The following is a 14,466-nucleotide window of genomic DNA, read 5'->3' as shown; positions in this document are numbered from 1 at the left end:
AACACTTATCCCGATGGATATCAACAGTACTCACACTCTTATCCCTATGGCTGCATGTATTCTTTCCATGTGATTTCTATTATTAATTTTTAGCTGGTATCACTATTGCTCCGTAAATTAAGGGATTTGTTCAGGGTGATGTAAAATGGTGATATGTTGTGAAACAAATATATTAGTTCAGCTTTTATGTAAAAGAAAAGCCCTTTTAATATGAGTTAGCCATGAGATGCAAGAATTCATTCCAAATTAAAGACCAAATTTTGGAGAATAACTTAAAAATAACATTAAAGTATAAAAAAAGGTTTAATAAAAATTAAAATAAGTAAATAAAAATAAGGTTAAACTAAAATAAAAAGGTTTAATAAAAACTAATATCAAGAGGTTTACTTTATATCTGTCTTTTCTTAAAAAGCTTAACAACTCACCTTATTATATACCTAATTTATGTAAATTATTGAAATTTCACCATGTGATAAAATTACCTATATTCCCCATTAATTTATCTATGTGCTAACTAATCTCTCCTATTTATCCTGTGTAGCATCGAAGCTAGGTTACTATTCTTTATTTAATCTGATACTGTGTTTATGTGCTAACACATTGCATAGCAAAGATTAGGCTTCTTTAGCATTTTGCACAATTTTTCTATGGCTATTGTTTCTCTCTAAATTATATGATGGGTTGATAACATTCTGAAAAGCAAGCTTGATTGAACACCATTATATTTACTGATCCAAAATTCAATTTCCTTATACAAATTGGATGCTTGTGTATGAGGAGTAAATTTATATTTGTGCACTTCTAATGACCTTATTATATACCTAATTGTTTAATATATCTTGAAATTTCACCAGGTATATATATTGACTATACAACTTTATTCATATACATATGTGATATATTTTCCCCTGCTTTGAGGTAATTCTTCTATGTGCTAACTTATCTTTTCTATCTATCCTATACATAAATGAAGCGAGCTTATTATTATATTTAACATAGTGATATCCCTACTGTTTTTAAATATGTGTTAAAGAACTAAAATAATTTAGGATTTTATATGGAACACCAACACTACTCAATACGAAAATTAAACTCAATGCCAGCAAATATGTAAAATAAAACACAACTCATAGATAGAAATAAATAATGCATTACAAAGTAAATTTAGTTTTCTTATATATTGCCATATATAAGATTAACCTACTATAATCATTAGCTGAGCATTTCATATTAGCTCTATTATTGAAACTGTCCTACAAAATAAGGAAACACAAAAGAAAACAACATTCCAAAGCATTGATCAAACTTAGTCTATTAATGCTAATCTGGATACTCATTCCAAAACCAAAACACCTAATGGTATCCAAACATATACTTTTAAGATTGTCAAGGTCAGTTATCACTCTCATTTATTTGAATCCTCTGCCTCTTTCCCGTTTTTCGGCTAAATTTGTTTGTTGAAAAACCAAACTCATCTTCAGTGTCAATATTAACATGCACGGACTGCTTTAGCCCCATGGGAACTCTTTTTGCAGGTGTTTTGGACTTCAGGCTTGTGACACTGTCTTCGACACCATCCTGATAACACAAACTCTGATAATTATTAAACTCGGTTCTTTCTTAAAAAATAGGTGAACCAAATTCATAAAAAGTTAGTATAATAACTCACCAAAGAAACCATAGATTCAGTATCATTATGCATATTAACCACCACTGCTGATATACCAATCGAGTCACTGCACCCGGTCTCCTACATTGATGCACAGAGGGGTGCTACTTATAAATTATAATACATGAACTTCACTGAATACAAACTAATCGGATTGTAAATTAAAACTTAAACAAAATACATACAATTAGATTAGCAGAAGCATTGTTTTGTACTGGTTTGGGGTGATTCATCTCCACAATATCTTCATCATCACATATTTTCATCACCGTGTAAACATGGTCATATTGCTTCATGTTCGATGCTTTGACATTTATTTTGAAGAGTAACCGCCTATCCATTATGCTATCCAATGTAGGAGGATAACCTTCTCCATCACTACTCTATTCAGATCCAAGAAAATCTAACATAAGTTAAGATGGCAATACACGTAAGAAAGCTCTGAACTATGATGCATATTTGACTTACTTCCTCATCCTTGATCTGCTCAGCTTGCCTCCCACACAGCTGCGCCGTCTCCCTATCCCACATCAGCAACATGATGCTCCCAGTTCCATCATATACTAATACCTCAACCTTAAACCTGAAACAGATGCTAACTTAAACTCAGTCCATACTAAAAAACAAAACATGCACCTGCTGTACTTAGTTTAAATAACACACCTAAGTGATGCACTTGCATGAGTGTGGCCACACTTGCCACACTCATATCTGTTGCCAATTGGAGTTTCTACTTTCTTCGGACACTTTCGACACGATTTATAGAACCAATCATCCTTTCCCGCATTAATTGAAACAATAGTACCAGCAATCCATATAGGTCCTTCCTGAAAACAAATTAACCAAAAAATAACTTATTAGCCAGATTTACTTTTTAATAAGATATGTTCCGTTATATATTATCTTCACCTGTGAAGAGCTCAGGGCTTCTTCTATTGTCTTGACCACGACGTCTCCATTTTTTATTTCGTCTGCACCAGATCGTGGACCATGCGATGTAACTTGACTTATCCTGGTCGAGTTAGACGGCTTTTCAGAAAGCCTCCTACATATTCTCAAGATTCAGACTTAATAATCTTATTCTTTAAGGTTTTGTTGCATACAAACTAACTGCATATCAAACTAACCTATTACGAAAATCTTTGACCTCATCCAAATCAGGGTTAATACGTAACTTTGAGACATCAAAATGACTCTGCACTGACGTTTTTCTTGCAACAAATTCAGTTTACAGTGACTCATATGAACATATCATTTTGATGAAAATAATTTCTAACCATAAAAAGCACATAATGATATAGAAATATACCGTTCCACCTGCTGGGTTTAAAAAACTGTGCTATAACTATCAATGGCTCAACCCTCCCTTCTTCAAGATATGGAAGTATCTGATCAACCATGTCTCCAAACAACACACAACCAATACTATTGTTTCTGAACAATATTCACAAATATAAGAAGGTTCCTTAGTGATATAATAATTTATGTTTAATAATATATGAAGGTTCCTTGAATCATATTGTCTTACTCAAGGTCCTCAAGAATGACAGCCAATCTTTTAGTCTCTCTTCCTTTGCTAGTTATGAGTTCTCTTGGATCCTCTTTGCCAACCACTTCCCCTATGACATCTACATCGCATTTGAAGTTGATATGAAACTAAATGACTAACACAACTTGGTTTTATTTTACAATTTATTTGAATATAACTGATAAGGTAAACTCTTACCGATTAGAACTGAATCTTCCAGCTTGTCAGCAGCAAGCAACTCCGGAATGGGCTTAAAGCTAAATGCTTCAAGAGGATAGCTTGGTTTAGAAACTGGCTGAACCGTGGTCCTATGTGAAAAACTTAAGGACCATCTATTGTTGGTTGTCTTGGTTTTTCCCTTCTTGTCGACCACAATGAAATGGGTCATGATATACATCTTGAACTCAACAATCTTACCTCTCCATTTTTTGAGTAGAGGTTTAGGGATTGAGGCTTGGATCCTTCCACCCTAAAGACCATACAGGCATAATGTCAAGAAAGTTCAGAAAAAAATTCTACAAACTAATAGAAATATATGAAAGTTTAACAAACTTGCCTGAACATCTTGAAGAACTATCTCTATGCCATTGATCTCTTTTTCATTGAATCTATTTGGAACTTCCCAAAGATGAACAACATAAACCTGAAAGTTCCATTCAAATTTTCTTGCATTCACATCCATTAACATATCAAATACTTCTGCCATTCTTATACGAAATATTTGTTCAAGCAGTTTTTTTGTATATGCTGTGTAAAATTGTTTGTTCAAGCAGTTTATCATGTACTGACTATGGCACCTTTATATAGGGAACTTTAAAATTTTGAACATCAGGAAAGCAGATTTAACCGCGGTTGGCTAGTCCTTCTTTATTAACAAATCCAATTTAGTTAGAACAAAACCACCTGTCAAGCAGCGGAAGCTACCACTTGTCGAATATATGAAGCTATCACGTGTCAAACAACCAACTACCCACTACATACTTATTATATATTAATAGATAAACCTCTACATCTTGTAATCTTATAGAGATTTATGATGGTAGCCAATTTTTACAGTTTGTAGTAATTTATGATGGTAGTCAATTTTAACATAAATCTCTATACCTTATAATGGTTTAGGTATAAATTTTAAAATTTTTACATCATGTAACAATTTATAGAAAAATAAATACAAGACCGAAATATAATTAGTTTAGAAAAATTATAATTGAATAAAACTGATTCATCTTTTATTTATTTATGTAATTTACTTAAATAAATGTTGATTTTACTTAAATGTATACCTTAAAACTAATTAGAATATCTTAGTATTATTTTAATATTTAAATAATTATACGAAATAAGTCTTATTTTCTTGTACTTATTTGTTTATTTATGTTTGTATTTCATTAAATAAAATAATACTACCTAACCGATCATGAATATTTTTAGAGGTATTTAAATTCAAATAATAAAATTTTTAAAAATATTTGTTTATGCGCAATTCGAAAAATTACATATAGAGTAATATCTAAATTCTGATGAATTTTTAGTTGGACAATTTAATTTTTAACAAATTTTAATTATGAAATTAATTTCTAACATTTTATTTTGATAGATAAATCAATTTTTATATCAAATATTGATAAAAAAAAGTTAAATAAATTAGTCTAACATAATTTAATAAAACATATAACAATTTCTATTTTTTTATTAGATAAGTTTTTTTATAAATAGGAAAAATATGATATAGAGACAGATTTGTCTTAAAAAAATTTAGAAATTAACTTAGCGAATAAAATTTAGAGAGTGATTTGTTCTCACCAAGAATAAAGTATTGAACTCACGTACTATATAATTGGAGTCAAACTCTAGTCAAATCACTAATTTGTTGGTTATGATATTATTTCTTTAAATTTTTTTAATAAAAAAATATAATTATATTTTTAATATGTCTCTTCATACAAAAAAAATGGGTTTAAATAATTTTTGTATAAGTTTTTTTTATTTGCATTATGTTAAAAAAAATTTTAGAACAATAAAAATTGAACTTTAAATTTTTAGGTGTTCTAAAATTATATCATGATATTATTTTTTTAAAAAATTTAAATTAATAAAAAAAGACATATAAATCATTATATATGTAACGGTATTCCTTCTCAATTTTCATTGGTAACGCAAGTAACACATTGTAAATTTTTAATTGCTTCTTTTTTAATTCCTCTTGGATAGGAAATATCGATGAAATTATATATGGATGCTTGTTTTTGTCCAGAATGGCGAAAACAATGTATCTTCGTACGCCCTGTCCTATCTATGCATGTTGAGCCCATTTAACTACACCATTATTGTTACAAGCATCTTTTGAAGATATCCAAAAACAAAATGCATCCTTTATTTTAAGAATTTAACTTTTATGTACTCTTAATTTTATACAGACATTTAATAATATATTATCATATTAATATAAGAATTTAATTATTAAATTTACTATTTAAAAAATTATTTAAATACATAAAATTTAATTAGATAATTGTATGAAATTTTTTATAGTGAATTAAATCAAAATTAAATCCTTTATTTAATAGTTAACACGGTAAGAAGGGAAGAGAGAAAAGAGAATGAGAGTAAAAAGTGTTTCTATTACTCTTTGATGCATAAAGATTGACACAGATATGAGACACGACATGATACACGATACGTAAACACATGAATTTTAAAATCTTATAAGACACAAAGATATGACATATATATAAAATATAAAGTATTTTTTAGATAAATTATAATAAATTTGTAATATTTTATTGGTATTAAAATGTAAAATAAATTTTTAATTATTTTTAATGTCTTTTTTTAATTATATAAAAGTATTTAAAATATTTTTTATTTTAATAAATATAATATTTATTATTTCTAAACTTATTTCAAGAATACATATTAAAGATAAAGTTGGATACACTAACACGTGATAATATTTATTGTGTCTAAATATATCCGGAGAAGAATTTTTTATTTTTTATTAAGACACGGTTGGACACAATAGACACACATATCGAATAAATGTCGATGAATATCGTATCCAAAATGTGTCCAACACAAGAACACGATAACTCAACAAAATATCCATACTTCACAGCTATTACGTACTGAACTACTGAAGTGATATTATTTGTCTTGTTACATACTCTGGTGCTTATTATTTATAGAGGTATTATTTAGACTTATTCTCTTCTAACTAATTCTATCATATATAGCCTAATATCTCCCCACAAATTCAAGATGGTTTTGTAGGCAATTTGAGCTTTGATAGAATGTTTGCAACAAACTTGCTCTGAGTTCGAAAATGAGTTACAGCTACTAAACTTTGCATCACTCTATTTCTGACTAAATACAAATCTTGCTCAAAGTGTTTCGTTCTCTCACGGAGTATAGGATTATAAGCTAGAAGAACAACTAGCATATTATGACAATACATGTTTGGCTTTATACCTAACAACTTGTCCTTGATCATTCTTTTTGAGTGCAAAAATCCATTTGCAACTCACCACTTTCTCATCTGGAGAAAGTTGAAATAAATTTCATGTCTTATGATAAAGTAAAGCTCTATATTAATCCAACATTGCCTCCTTCTCTAATGTGGATATTTGAGAGAAATCTAGATAGACTTGAGAATTCGCTGAGAGATATCCATGGTTGATTCAGAAGCTAGAGCTTGGAGTGCCTTGGGCTTTAAGGCGTTAGTTTCTGACCTAGTCTTTATAGGGTGTTGATTGTGAGTGATGGATGGAGTTGAATTAAGATGTGAGATTCAAAAGAGTAAGGTAATTTCTATAGATGAGATAGGTATAAGTGTATCAAGCTGAGAATTAGTTGATTTTCTATTTGTTGTGCAGTAACAGAATTAGAATTTGTAGTAATAGGACCTTTATTTTGTGTAGAAGTAGAAGGACTCTCTAAAATGTATGAGCAAGGGAATTAAAAACAGAAGGAATCGATGATGATGGAATTTGGCTTTGAGGATCAAAATGAAAAGAGGTAAAACTGAAATTGAAGTTAATTTCTCAAGCACAGTAGCACTAGTAGTAGATTCTGGAGTTAAAGACTTTTGAAAGAAAGAAATTGAAGGAAATTTATCTTCATGAAAAATGACATCTCAAGAGATAATCAACTTTTCCTTTGCACATAAACACTTGTAACATTTTTTATCATTAGAATAACTTAGAAAAATACTATGTTTAGACCTTAACTCAAGCATATGCTGATTATAATATTTGAGGTTAGGAAAACATAAACATTCAAAATCTCTAAACAAGGTATCATCAAGAGCTTGATTTAATAAGAGCTCACAAGGTGAATTTTAATCATTATTAGTGAAGGACATAAAATTTATAAGATAGACTGCAATTGGAAAGACCTCATCCCAATAATATAAGGGGAGGAAAGTAGTTCGTTGCAAGTAAGGTATGTTTTGTCTCGACAATGTACTTATGCTTTCTCTCAACAAATTAAAGTCATTTAGTTGTGGAGTATAGAGACATAGTAAACGATATGCAATGCCTTCTTATCTTGAATACTGGCTGTTAGTATGAATTTCAACATGTTGAAAAATTGACTAGGGTATTTACCGATTCATATGAATTAAATCGAAAATATCTAGGACGAAATCGGTTGACCATGGATGGCCAAAATGTCGATAGAGTAAAAACTCGACATGAGAAAACAGAACTCTGATTATGCGATGAGTTGAGTGTGGAGAATGATCGAAATCGAAGCTAGATAGCCATTCCAAATTAACAGCATGATATAAAACATGAGAATTTGTATTGGAACTAATAAAAATTGTGCAAGAACATCGAAGTCGAAAAATTTTCGACGGGTGAAAAACATTCCAAAAAGGTTATTGTTTCTTTTCGAAAGGTAAGATTTTTGTTTGACTCTCAAGTCGAGTTGAGAATATAGGTGCAGAACGTGAGGCTTAGAAGCCAAGGTAAGAGAAGGCGTGACATGATAAACTTAGATGTCAAGATTCTTCATGGTTAAGACAAGATCGTAATATGAGAAAAAGGAGGAAGTTAAATCGTGGAAAGAGAAAAAATATTATGCAAACCTATCTTCATGGTTTATAAATAAGAGAAATTTAAAAAGAATAGGTAACTTTAATTTAAACACTTTACTATCACACAAAAACTCTACAAATTTTCTATCACACTAACACAACAAAAACTAATAAAATGCAAATACATATGAGTGTTTGTAGTCCATTTTAATTCATTTCCTTTACTTTCCTTATCCTTTAGTTTTAATTTATTTTCTTGCATTTCCTTACTGCTCAAGCATTTTTTATTTCCTGTTTTACTTAAAGTTTCTTATTTATTTATCAACTTTTCATTTGTTTTTCATATTTTTTTATTTCTCTCTCTTCAAGATTTAATCTTATTCATTTTAAGCTACATTTTTTTTGTATAATTTGTCACAAATATTTTGACATAGTTCAATTCGACATAAATACTAAATTATTCTCAAGTGCAAGCTCATTTTTTTTCAAAAGAGTCGCATCTGCTCTTTAAATTGAGAGTTTGATACAAATTTAATTCAACACCCTATCAAAATTACAAAAAAAAAAAAGTAAAACACATAAATTTTGTATTTATATTTAGAGCTATATTTATTGGTTTAAATTAAATAGTATATATTTTTAAATTGTAAATTAGTGTTCCTAAATTATATTAAATAGTTGACTATTAATTTTAAGAGTAGTTAATATAAATTAAACTTTGGAACATTTATTTCTACTGAGCATGGAAATTTTACACTGACCTTTTATGGAAGATACAAAAGAGTATAATTTTGATGTACTAATAGTGTAAAATAATTTTATATGTGCATCCAAAAAATATTATTAATTAACCAAAAAAATAATTTATTTCTGATTAACCATTTCTTAATATTTTTTAATATTTGTATCTACCACTAACCTTTTATGGAGTATTCGATGATAACTTATTTTTGTTGCATTTATGTTATGTTTAACCTAGCTCCCATATTTCGCTAAAGAATATAAATCGTTAACATTTCTGATTTATTGTATAAATATTATGTTAACATCAGGTGCAAACGTAGGGATTAAATATCCTACTTTAACATAATAATATAAATTTGTGTTAGGAATATATATGTTATATAAGGAAAAGTCTAGGGGCCAGCAATTTTATTGAATTTTGGCCAGCATGTAACCAGCTGAGAAAGGTGAGCTATTAAATAAAATCTCACACCAATCTCATACCATTAAATTATCATTAATGGCTATTTGATGGCTACTAATCACAAAAGTTGCTGGCCCCTAGCATTGCTCATGTTATAATAATGAGGTTTTTGGGTGAAAAAACTGAAAATTGAAACGCAGTGGGTGCAAAGGGAGTCAGGAACTTCGAGAGGAACAAAAACACGAGGCACATTGAACATGGAGCAAAGGAAACACAATTCTTCATGACTTTTATAGAATAAGACCCTACATTGATTGTCCCCTTTAATTTGAATGAGCAACACACCTTCACTGAACCCTAAACAACAGCAAAGAGTAAACCATCAATTGAAAGACAAGTAAAATTAAAGGTTCACATATGCCTAATGAGTTTGATATAGCTAGGGAAGAAACAAGGTTAACAAGAACACATGGAACACTAGTTCATTCTCGATAGTTCACACTACTACTTTTCCAATATTGTATTTTTTCTCTATCCAATCGTGCTTCCAATTTGTCCAATCTTGCTGACTTTGAAAGTTGGGAATTAACAGATTTGGCTCAAGGATTTATCCAGTATTTAACTTGTTAATAACTATTGTTTAGAGATAAAAAAATGTTACCGTGGATCATTAGCTGAGTTACCGTCATTAAGGTCACACTATCACATTCAAGTAAATATTTGTCACATGTCCAATTCAGATTTGTCCTCTACCCTTAGCCACCCAATTATTCCAGCCGCCAGAGACATCACCACACACACACACACAGATATATATATATATATATATATATATATATATATATATATTAAAGTTACAAATTTTTTTTATATTTTGGTAATATTTTTTTAAGCAATATTTATTATAAAATATTGTTTAATAAAAAAAATATTTTTTTCAATTTTATCGTACTTTTTTAAATATTATAATCTCCGTAATATACTCATATTAAAATGACCCGACCCATTTCTCTATATATGATTAGATGACAGTGAAATTCATATCATCATGGGTATTATTTCAGGGTGAAATATATGGTAAAGATGTTGTTTTAAAGATGTGCTTATGTGGCAAATGTAAGACCCAGAATCTTTGAAAAGTATTTTTTTATGAGTAAGTCTCAAATTATATAGTTATTTATAGCCTTAATTTTAGAGATTATTTTATTAAAGATAATTGAGACAAGTTTTTATTTATTGGATTTGAGATAAGTTATGATTATTATCCAATTTTATAATTATTAGATTATTTTCTATATTCAAATTGTAAAGTTGGTAGTTGTGAAATAATAAGGATTTCTATATGGTTTGGATAAAATAATTAATATTTTAAATATTAATACTGCTGCTTTGGAAAATAAATGATTTAATTATATTATTTCTAGTTTTTGGATTTGGGCATTTTATTGAAAATAATTTCTAAAATTGATGAGCAAATAGTATTTTCTATGTACAAATAGTGTTGGATTTAACTTGGGTTTCAATTACTATTTTGCCCCTAAACCTAATTTTTGAAAATGAAACCCTAATTTCCTTCACCATAGCAGCCACAGCCTCACTTCCCTCAACACAGTTTTTCCCCTTAACCCTACCATGCCTTCCCTTTCACCTTCAGCAAGTTCACCAAACTTGAAACCCATAGCAGCGCCGTTACTCCCCTCTTGCACCTTCAGTTTCACCTCTTATCACACAATACACTCAGAAGAAGCAGCAACGCTGCAATGAGAAAGAAGAGAAGCTGAAAAGGGAGATCTGAGAGACGGAAGGTTCAGAGAGGAGGGAGGTGCCGTCACCCTTGTCGCCGGAGCCGTGAGGAGCGTCGCCGCCGAAACAGTGCCGTTCCTCCCCGACCAGTCGCGGTTCTGCTACCCATCTCCCCGTTCCGTCGCCTGAGGAGTATCACGAAGGCGAAAGAGAGATCGTGTGCGAAGGGAGTGCGCAGGGGAGAGGAAGGAGGCGCTGGTTGGCCGCCGCCACTCGCCGTCGTTGCAGGAGGACAGGGAGCCGCCGTCGATCGCCATTGAGCCGCGCCGAAACCAGAACTGCGAACGTGAGGGATGCAGCGCAGGAGCCTGGCGCGAGAAAGAGGGAGCGCGCGTGCGCACGCGGGTGAAGGGCGACGCTGCTGTGCTGCCACCGCCACAGCCGTCGGAAGCCACCGTTAGAACCGCTACTGATTTGGTGAGCCTTGCTCTGTTTCTGGTTCTTCCTAGTTCTGCCAATTCATTCTTGCTTTGAAGCTGTCACTGAAACTGGTTGTGTTTAATAAATAGTTATAGTGACACCGCCACTGCCATTTCTGGTGATAGTTGCTGGCTCTGTATGGAGGTTGCTGTTGCAACTAGTATTCATTTCGGGATTGTTATCCGTTGTTGAAATCTCGGTTAGCTTGCCCTGTACTGCTGAGTCACCACCGATGCTGAGAATAGGTGCTGGGAACTACTAACGGGGCAGGCTGAGTCACGGCGATTCCGGTTGCCAAGGGCGATTCTGTGGCTGTCGGAACCACCGCCGAAGCTTCTGCCCTTTGGTTCAGTCAGTATTATTTAGTTACCGTAAGTATCTCTTCCTTGAAACCTTCCCCGTTCGTATCCCGTGATGTGTTTTAAGGTTTTCGCAATATTAATGTCTTTAGGATTAAGTTACGGGGCCACATGTTGCGAGTAAAGGCTGTTTATGCTGCTGTGAAAATGTGTGGGGCTGTGCTTTGAAGCTGCCTTTGATTTCGAGTTGAGGCGAAAAGAACTTATGAGGCGTTTGGATTATGGTTTTTGCGTTTTGAGGTAGGGGCGCTTTCCAAAAACTATAGTTTACTATTGGAATTATTACATATGGATACTGATGTGAGATATTGTGTATTTAGTGATTGTATCTGCCTTATGTATTATCTGATTGACTCGAATGATTATAGATGTTGGTTTGGCTGAATTTGTTGAGCGGCTTGTGAAATGTAATGTTTGAAGTTGATTCTTTAAAGTTCTGAATATGAGTTTAATCCGTTGAGGATTGATTTGATTTGAGCCAATTATTTTAATGATGTGGAAAGTCGAATGCACTTTTGAATTCAACTTGGTTTATTTTAATTGATTTGGTTTTGGACAAATGATTTGTTATTGAACCATTTCTTTAAAGCTTTGGAAATGAGTTATATTGATTGATATTGAGTTGATTTTGAAATGATTTCCTTGAGATACGCCACTGAGGCGATTGTTGGATTTAGCTTGCTTTAAATTGATTTCTGGTTTTGAGCTGTCGAAAAGGAATGAGAAATGGTTTAGTTGGGACCCGAACCGGGTGGCAAAAGTCCAAGTTTTAGGGGAGGTGCTGCCGAAATTTCTATAAAATCCTACACTTGTTTGTAAGGTTATCTAAACAGGGTTGGATTTGAGAAATTGTATTATTGATTTATTAAAAGGATATTTATGTTTTCAAGCTTAATTTATTTGGTGAACCTTATACATTGAGTTCGGCTTATTTAGAACTGAACTATTTTTACCGTTCGAAACACTGAAGGAAAGAATGATGCTTTAATATTGATTTCAATATAAAAAGGAGTTTTTAGTGATTTTTTAAAGGAACCTAGACTTTTGATTGGGTAATCAAGTTTGAGGCATTTTGGAAGAGTTGGAAAAATGGATTCCAAAAAGAAACCTGAAAGTGGTTTGATTTGAATGAACCGGTTCCGTTTCAAATGAGTTGATTTTTGGACCGGGTTGGAACTTGTGATTTTGTATGATCGGTTTTATAATAAATTCAGTTTTAATTACTTGAACCGAGGATTTATGATTTTAAGAGTTTCAATGAATTTTAAGGAATTTATATAAGTTGACCTTCCCTAAAGACTTGGGACTCTGCCGAGAAACTTTTGTTATAAAAATCCCATTGTTGGATGGGTGGTTTTGAATACTTTGACATAAATCCTTAACTTGCCATGGTTTTGGAAGTTTTGGAAAGAGAATGCCGAGGGTGGCTTTGTTTTAAAAAGGGAACTCACTTTGAGTAAATTTGGCTTATGAGCCAGAGATGATTTGAGAAATGAGATCTTTAAAGTCAAGGCTGAAAAGAGTTGAAATTTGATTTCAAAGTGAAATGGCTTGAGAAAAGTGAGTTATGGCTTAAATGCCGATTTTATGAATTTGATGATGTTGAATATGGAAGTGCAATTTTGTTATGGGCCGGAAAGGCTGTGTATGATTATGAATATTGGCTGGTTTTGGATTGAACCGTGAGCCGGAATATTTGTGTATGATATTGTTTTATGGCTGACTGCCGAATGAGTTGTGGGCCGTATGGCTGACTATGAATTATGAATTTAAGCCGGATGGCTGAGATGGATGTTGATCCATGGTTGGAACTGAATGAATATATGCTTGAGATACCTGGGTAGTAGCAAGGGTTGTGGTTTGTCCCACTTGCTCCGGGTCAGAGATTGTGATACCTGGGTAGTAGCAAGGGTTGTGGTTTGTCCCACTTGCTCCAGGTTAGAGACTGTGACGCCTGGGTAGTAGCGGTAGTAGTGGTGATTCCACTCGCTCCAGGTTGAGCTGTTAAACACCCGCCTGGGTAGTAGCCGCAGTAGTGGTTATTCCACTGGCTCTGGGTTGAGCGGGTAGTAGCAAGGGGGTTGTAGCTCAAACTTACTTGCTCCGCGATGGGTGTTTCTGTCCATGGTTAGCTACCAGGACGTGTCGGGTTGGCTATATAACCGACAGATGATATCATCAGCCACTAGGGACAGGCATGCATCATATGCATCTATGTGACATTGTTTGGGTATGCATATTGTACTTGGTTTGCCTATGTGATTAACTGCTAATTGTTCTACTTGCAATAACTGTTTGTTTGTGTTTGCATCTTCCTACTTGTGTTTGCATCTGGAACTCTGTTGGATTGTGGTGGATTGGTTGTGGTTGGATTGTTTGGGCCTAGGCCGTGGTTGAATGAGATGGACCGATGGTTGATTTCGGTTTTGTGGTTCTGGTTTGGAATAAGATATGAAAGGTTATTTTGGTTCAGTATATATAAACCTTTTTGAAATGCTTTGATGT

General features: G+C 32.4%; 1 protein-coding gene across 1 annotated transcript; it reads right to left on the bottom strand.

Annotated features, from left to right (window-relative positions):
- Positions 1-1,392: 1,392 nt before the first annotated feature.
- Positions 1,393-11,439, bottom strand: LOC130949197 (uncharacterized). Its single transcript, XM_057877987.1, has 13 exons — positions 11,288-11,439; positions 11,011-11,085; positions 3,754-3,994; positions 3,396-3,666; positions 3,198-3,297; positions 2,979-3,103; positions 2,797-2,869; positions 2,579-2,714; positions 2,366-2,496; positions 2,138-2,252; positions 1,855-2,052; positions 1,670-1,750; positions 1,393-1,578 (listed from the first exon to the last, which is right to left on the bottom strand). Exons 1-13 carry the CDS (start codon positions 11,437-11,439, stop codon positions 1,393-1,395), a joined length of 1,884 nt encoding a protein of 627 aa, XP_057733970.1.
- Positions 11,440-14,466: the final 3,027 nt, after the last annotated feature.

This window comes from Arachis stenosperma, chromosome 9 (genome assembly GCF_014773155.1).
Source record: "Arachis stenosperma cultivar V10309 chromosome 9, arast.V10309.gnm1.PFL2, whole genome shotgun sequence".
Taxonomy (NCBI): Eukaryota; Viridiplantae; Streptophyta; class Magnoliopsida; order Fabales; family Fabaceae; genus Arachis; species Arachis stenosperma.
The sequence above is the reverse complement of the archived record's forward strand: the minus strand, read 5'-3'. Positions and strand labels throughout refer to the sequence as shown.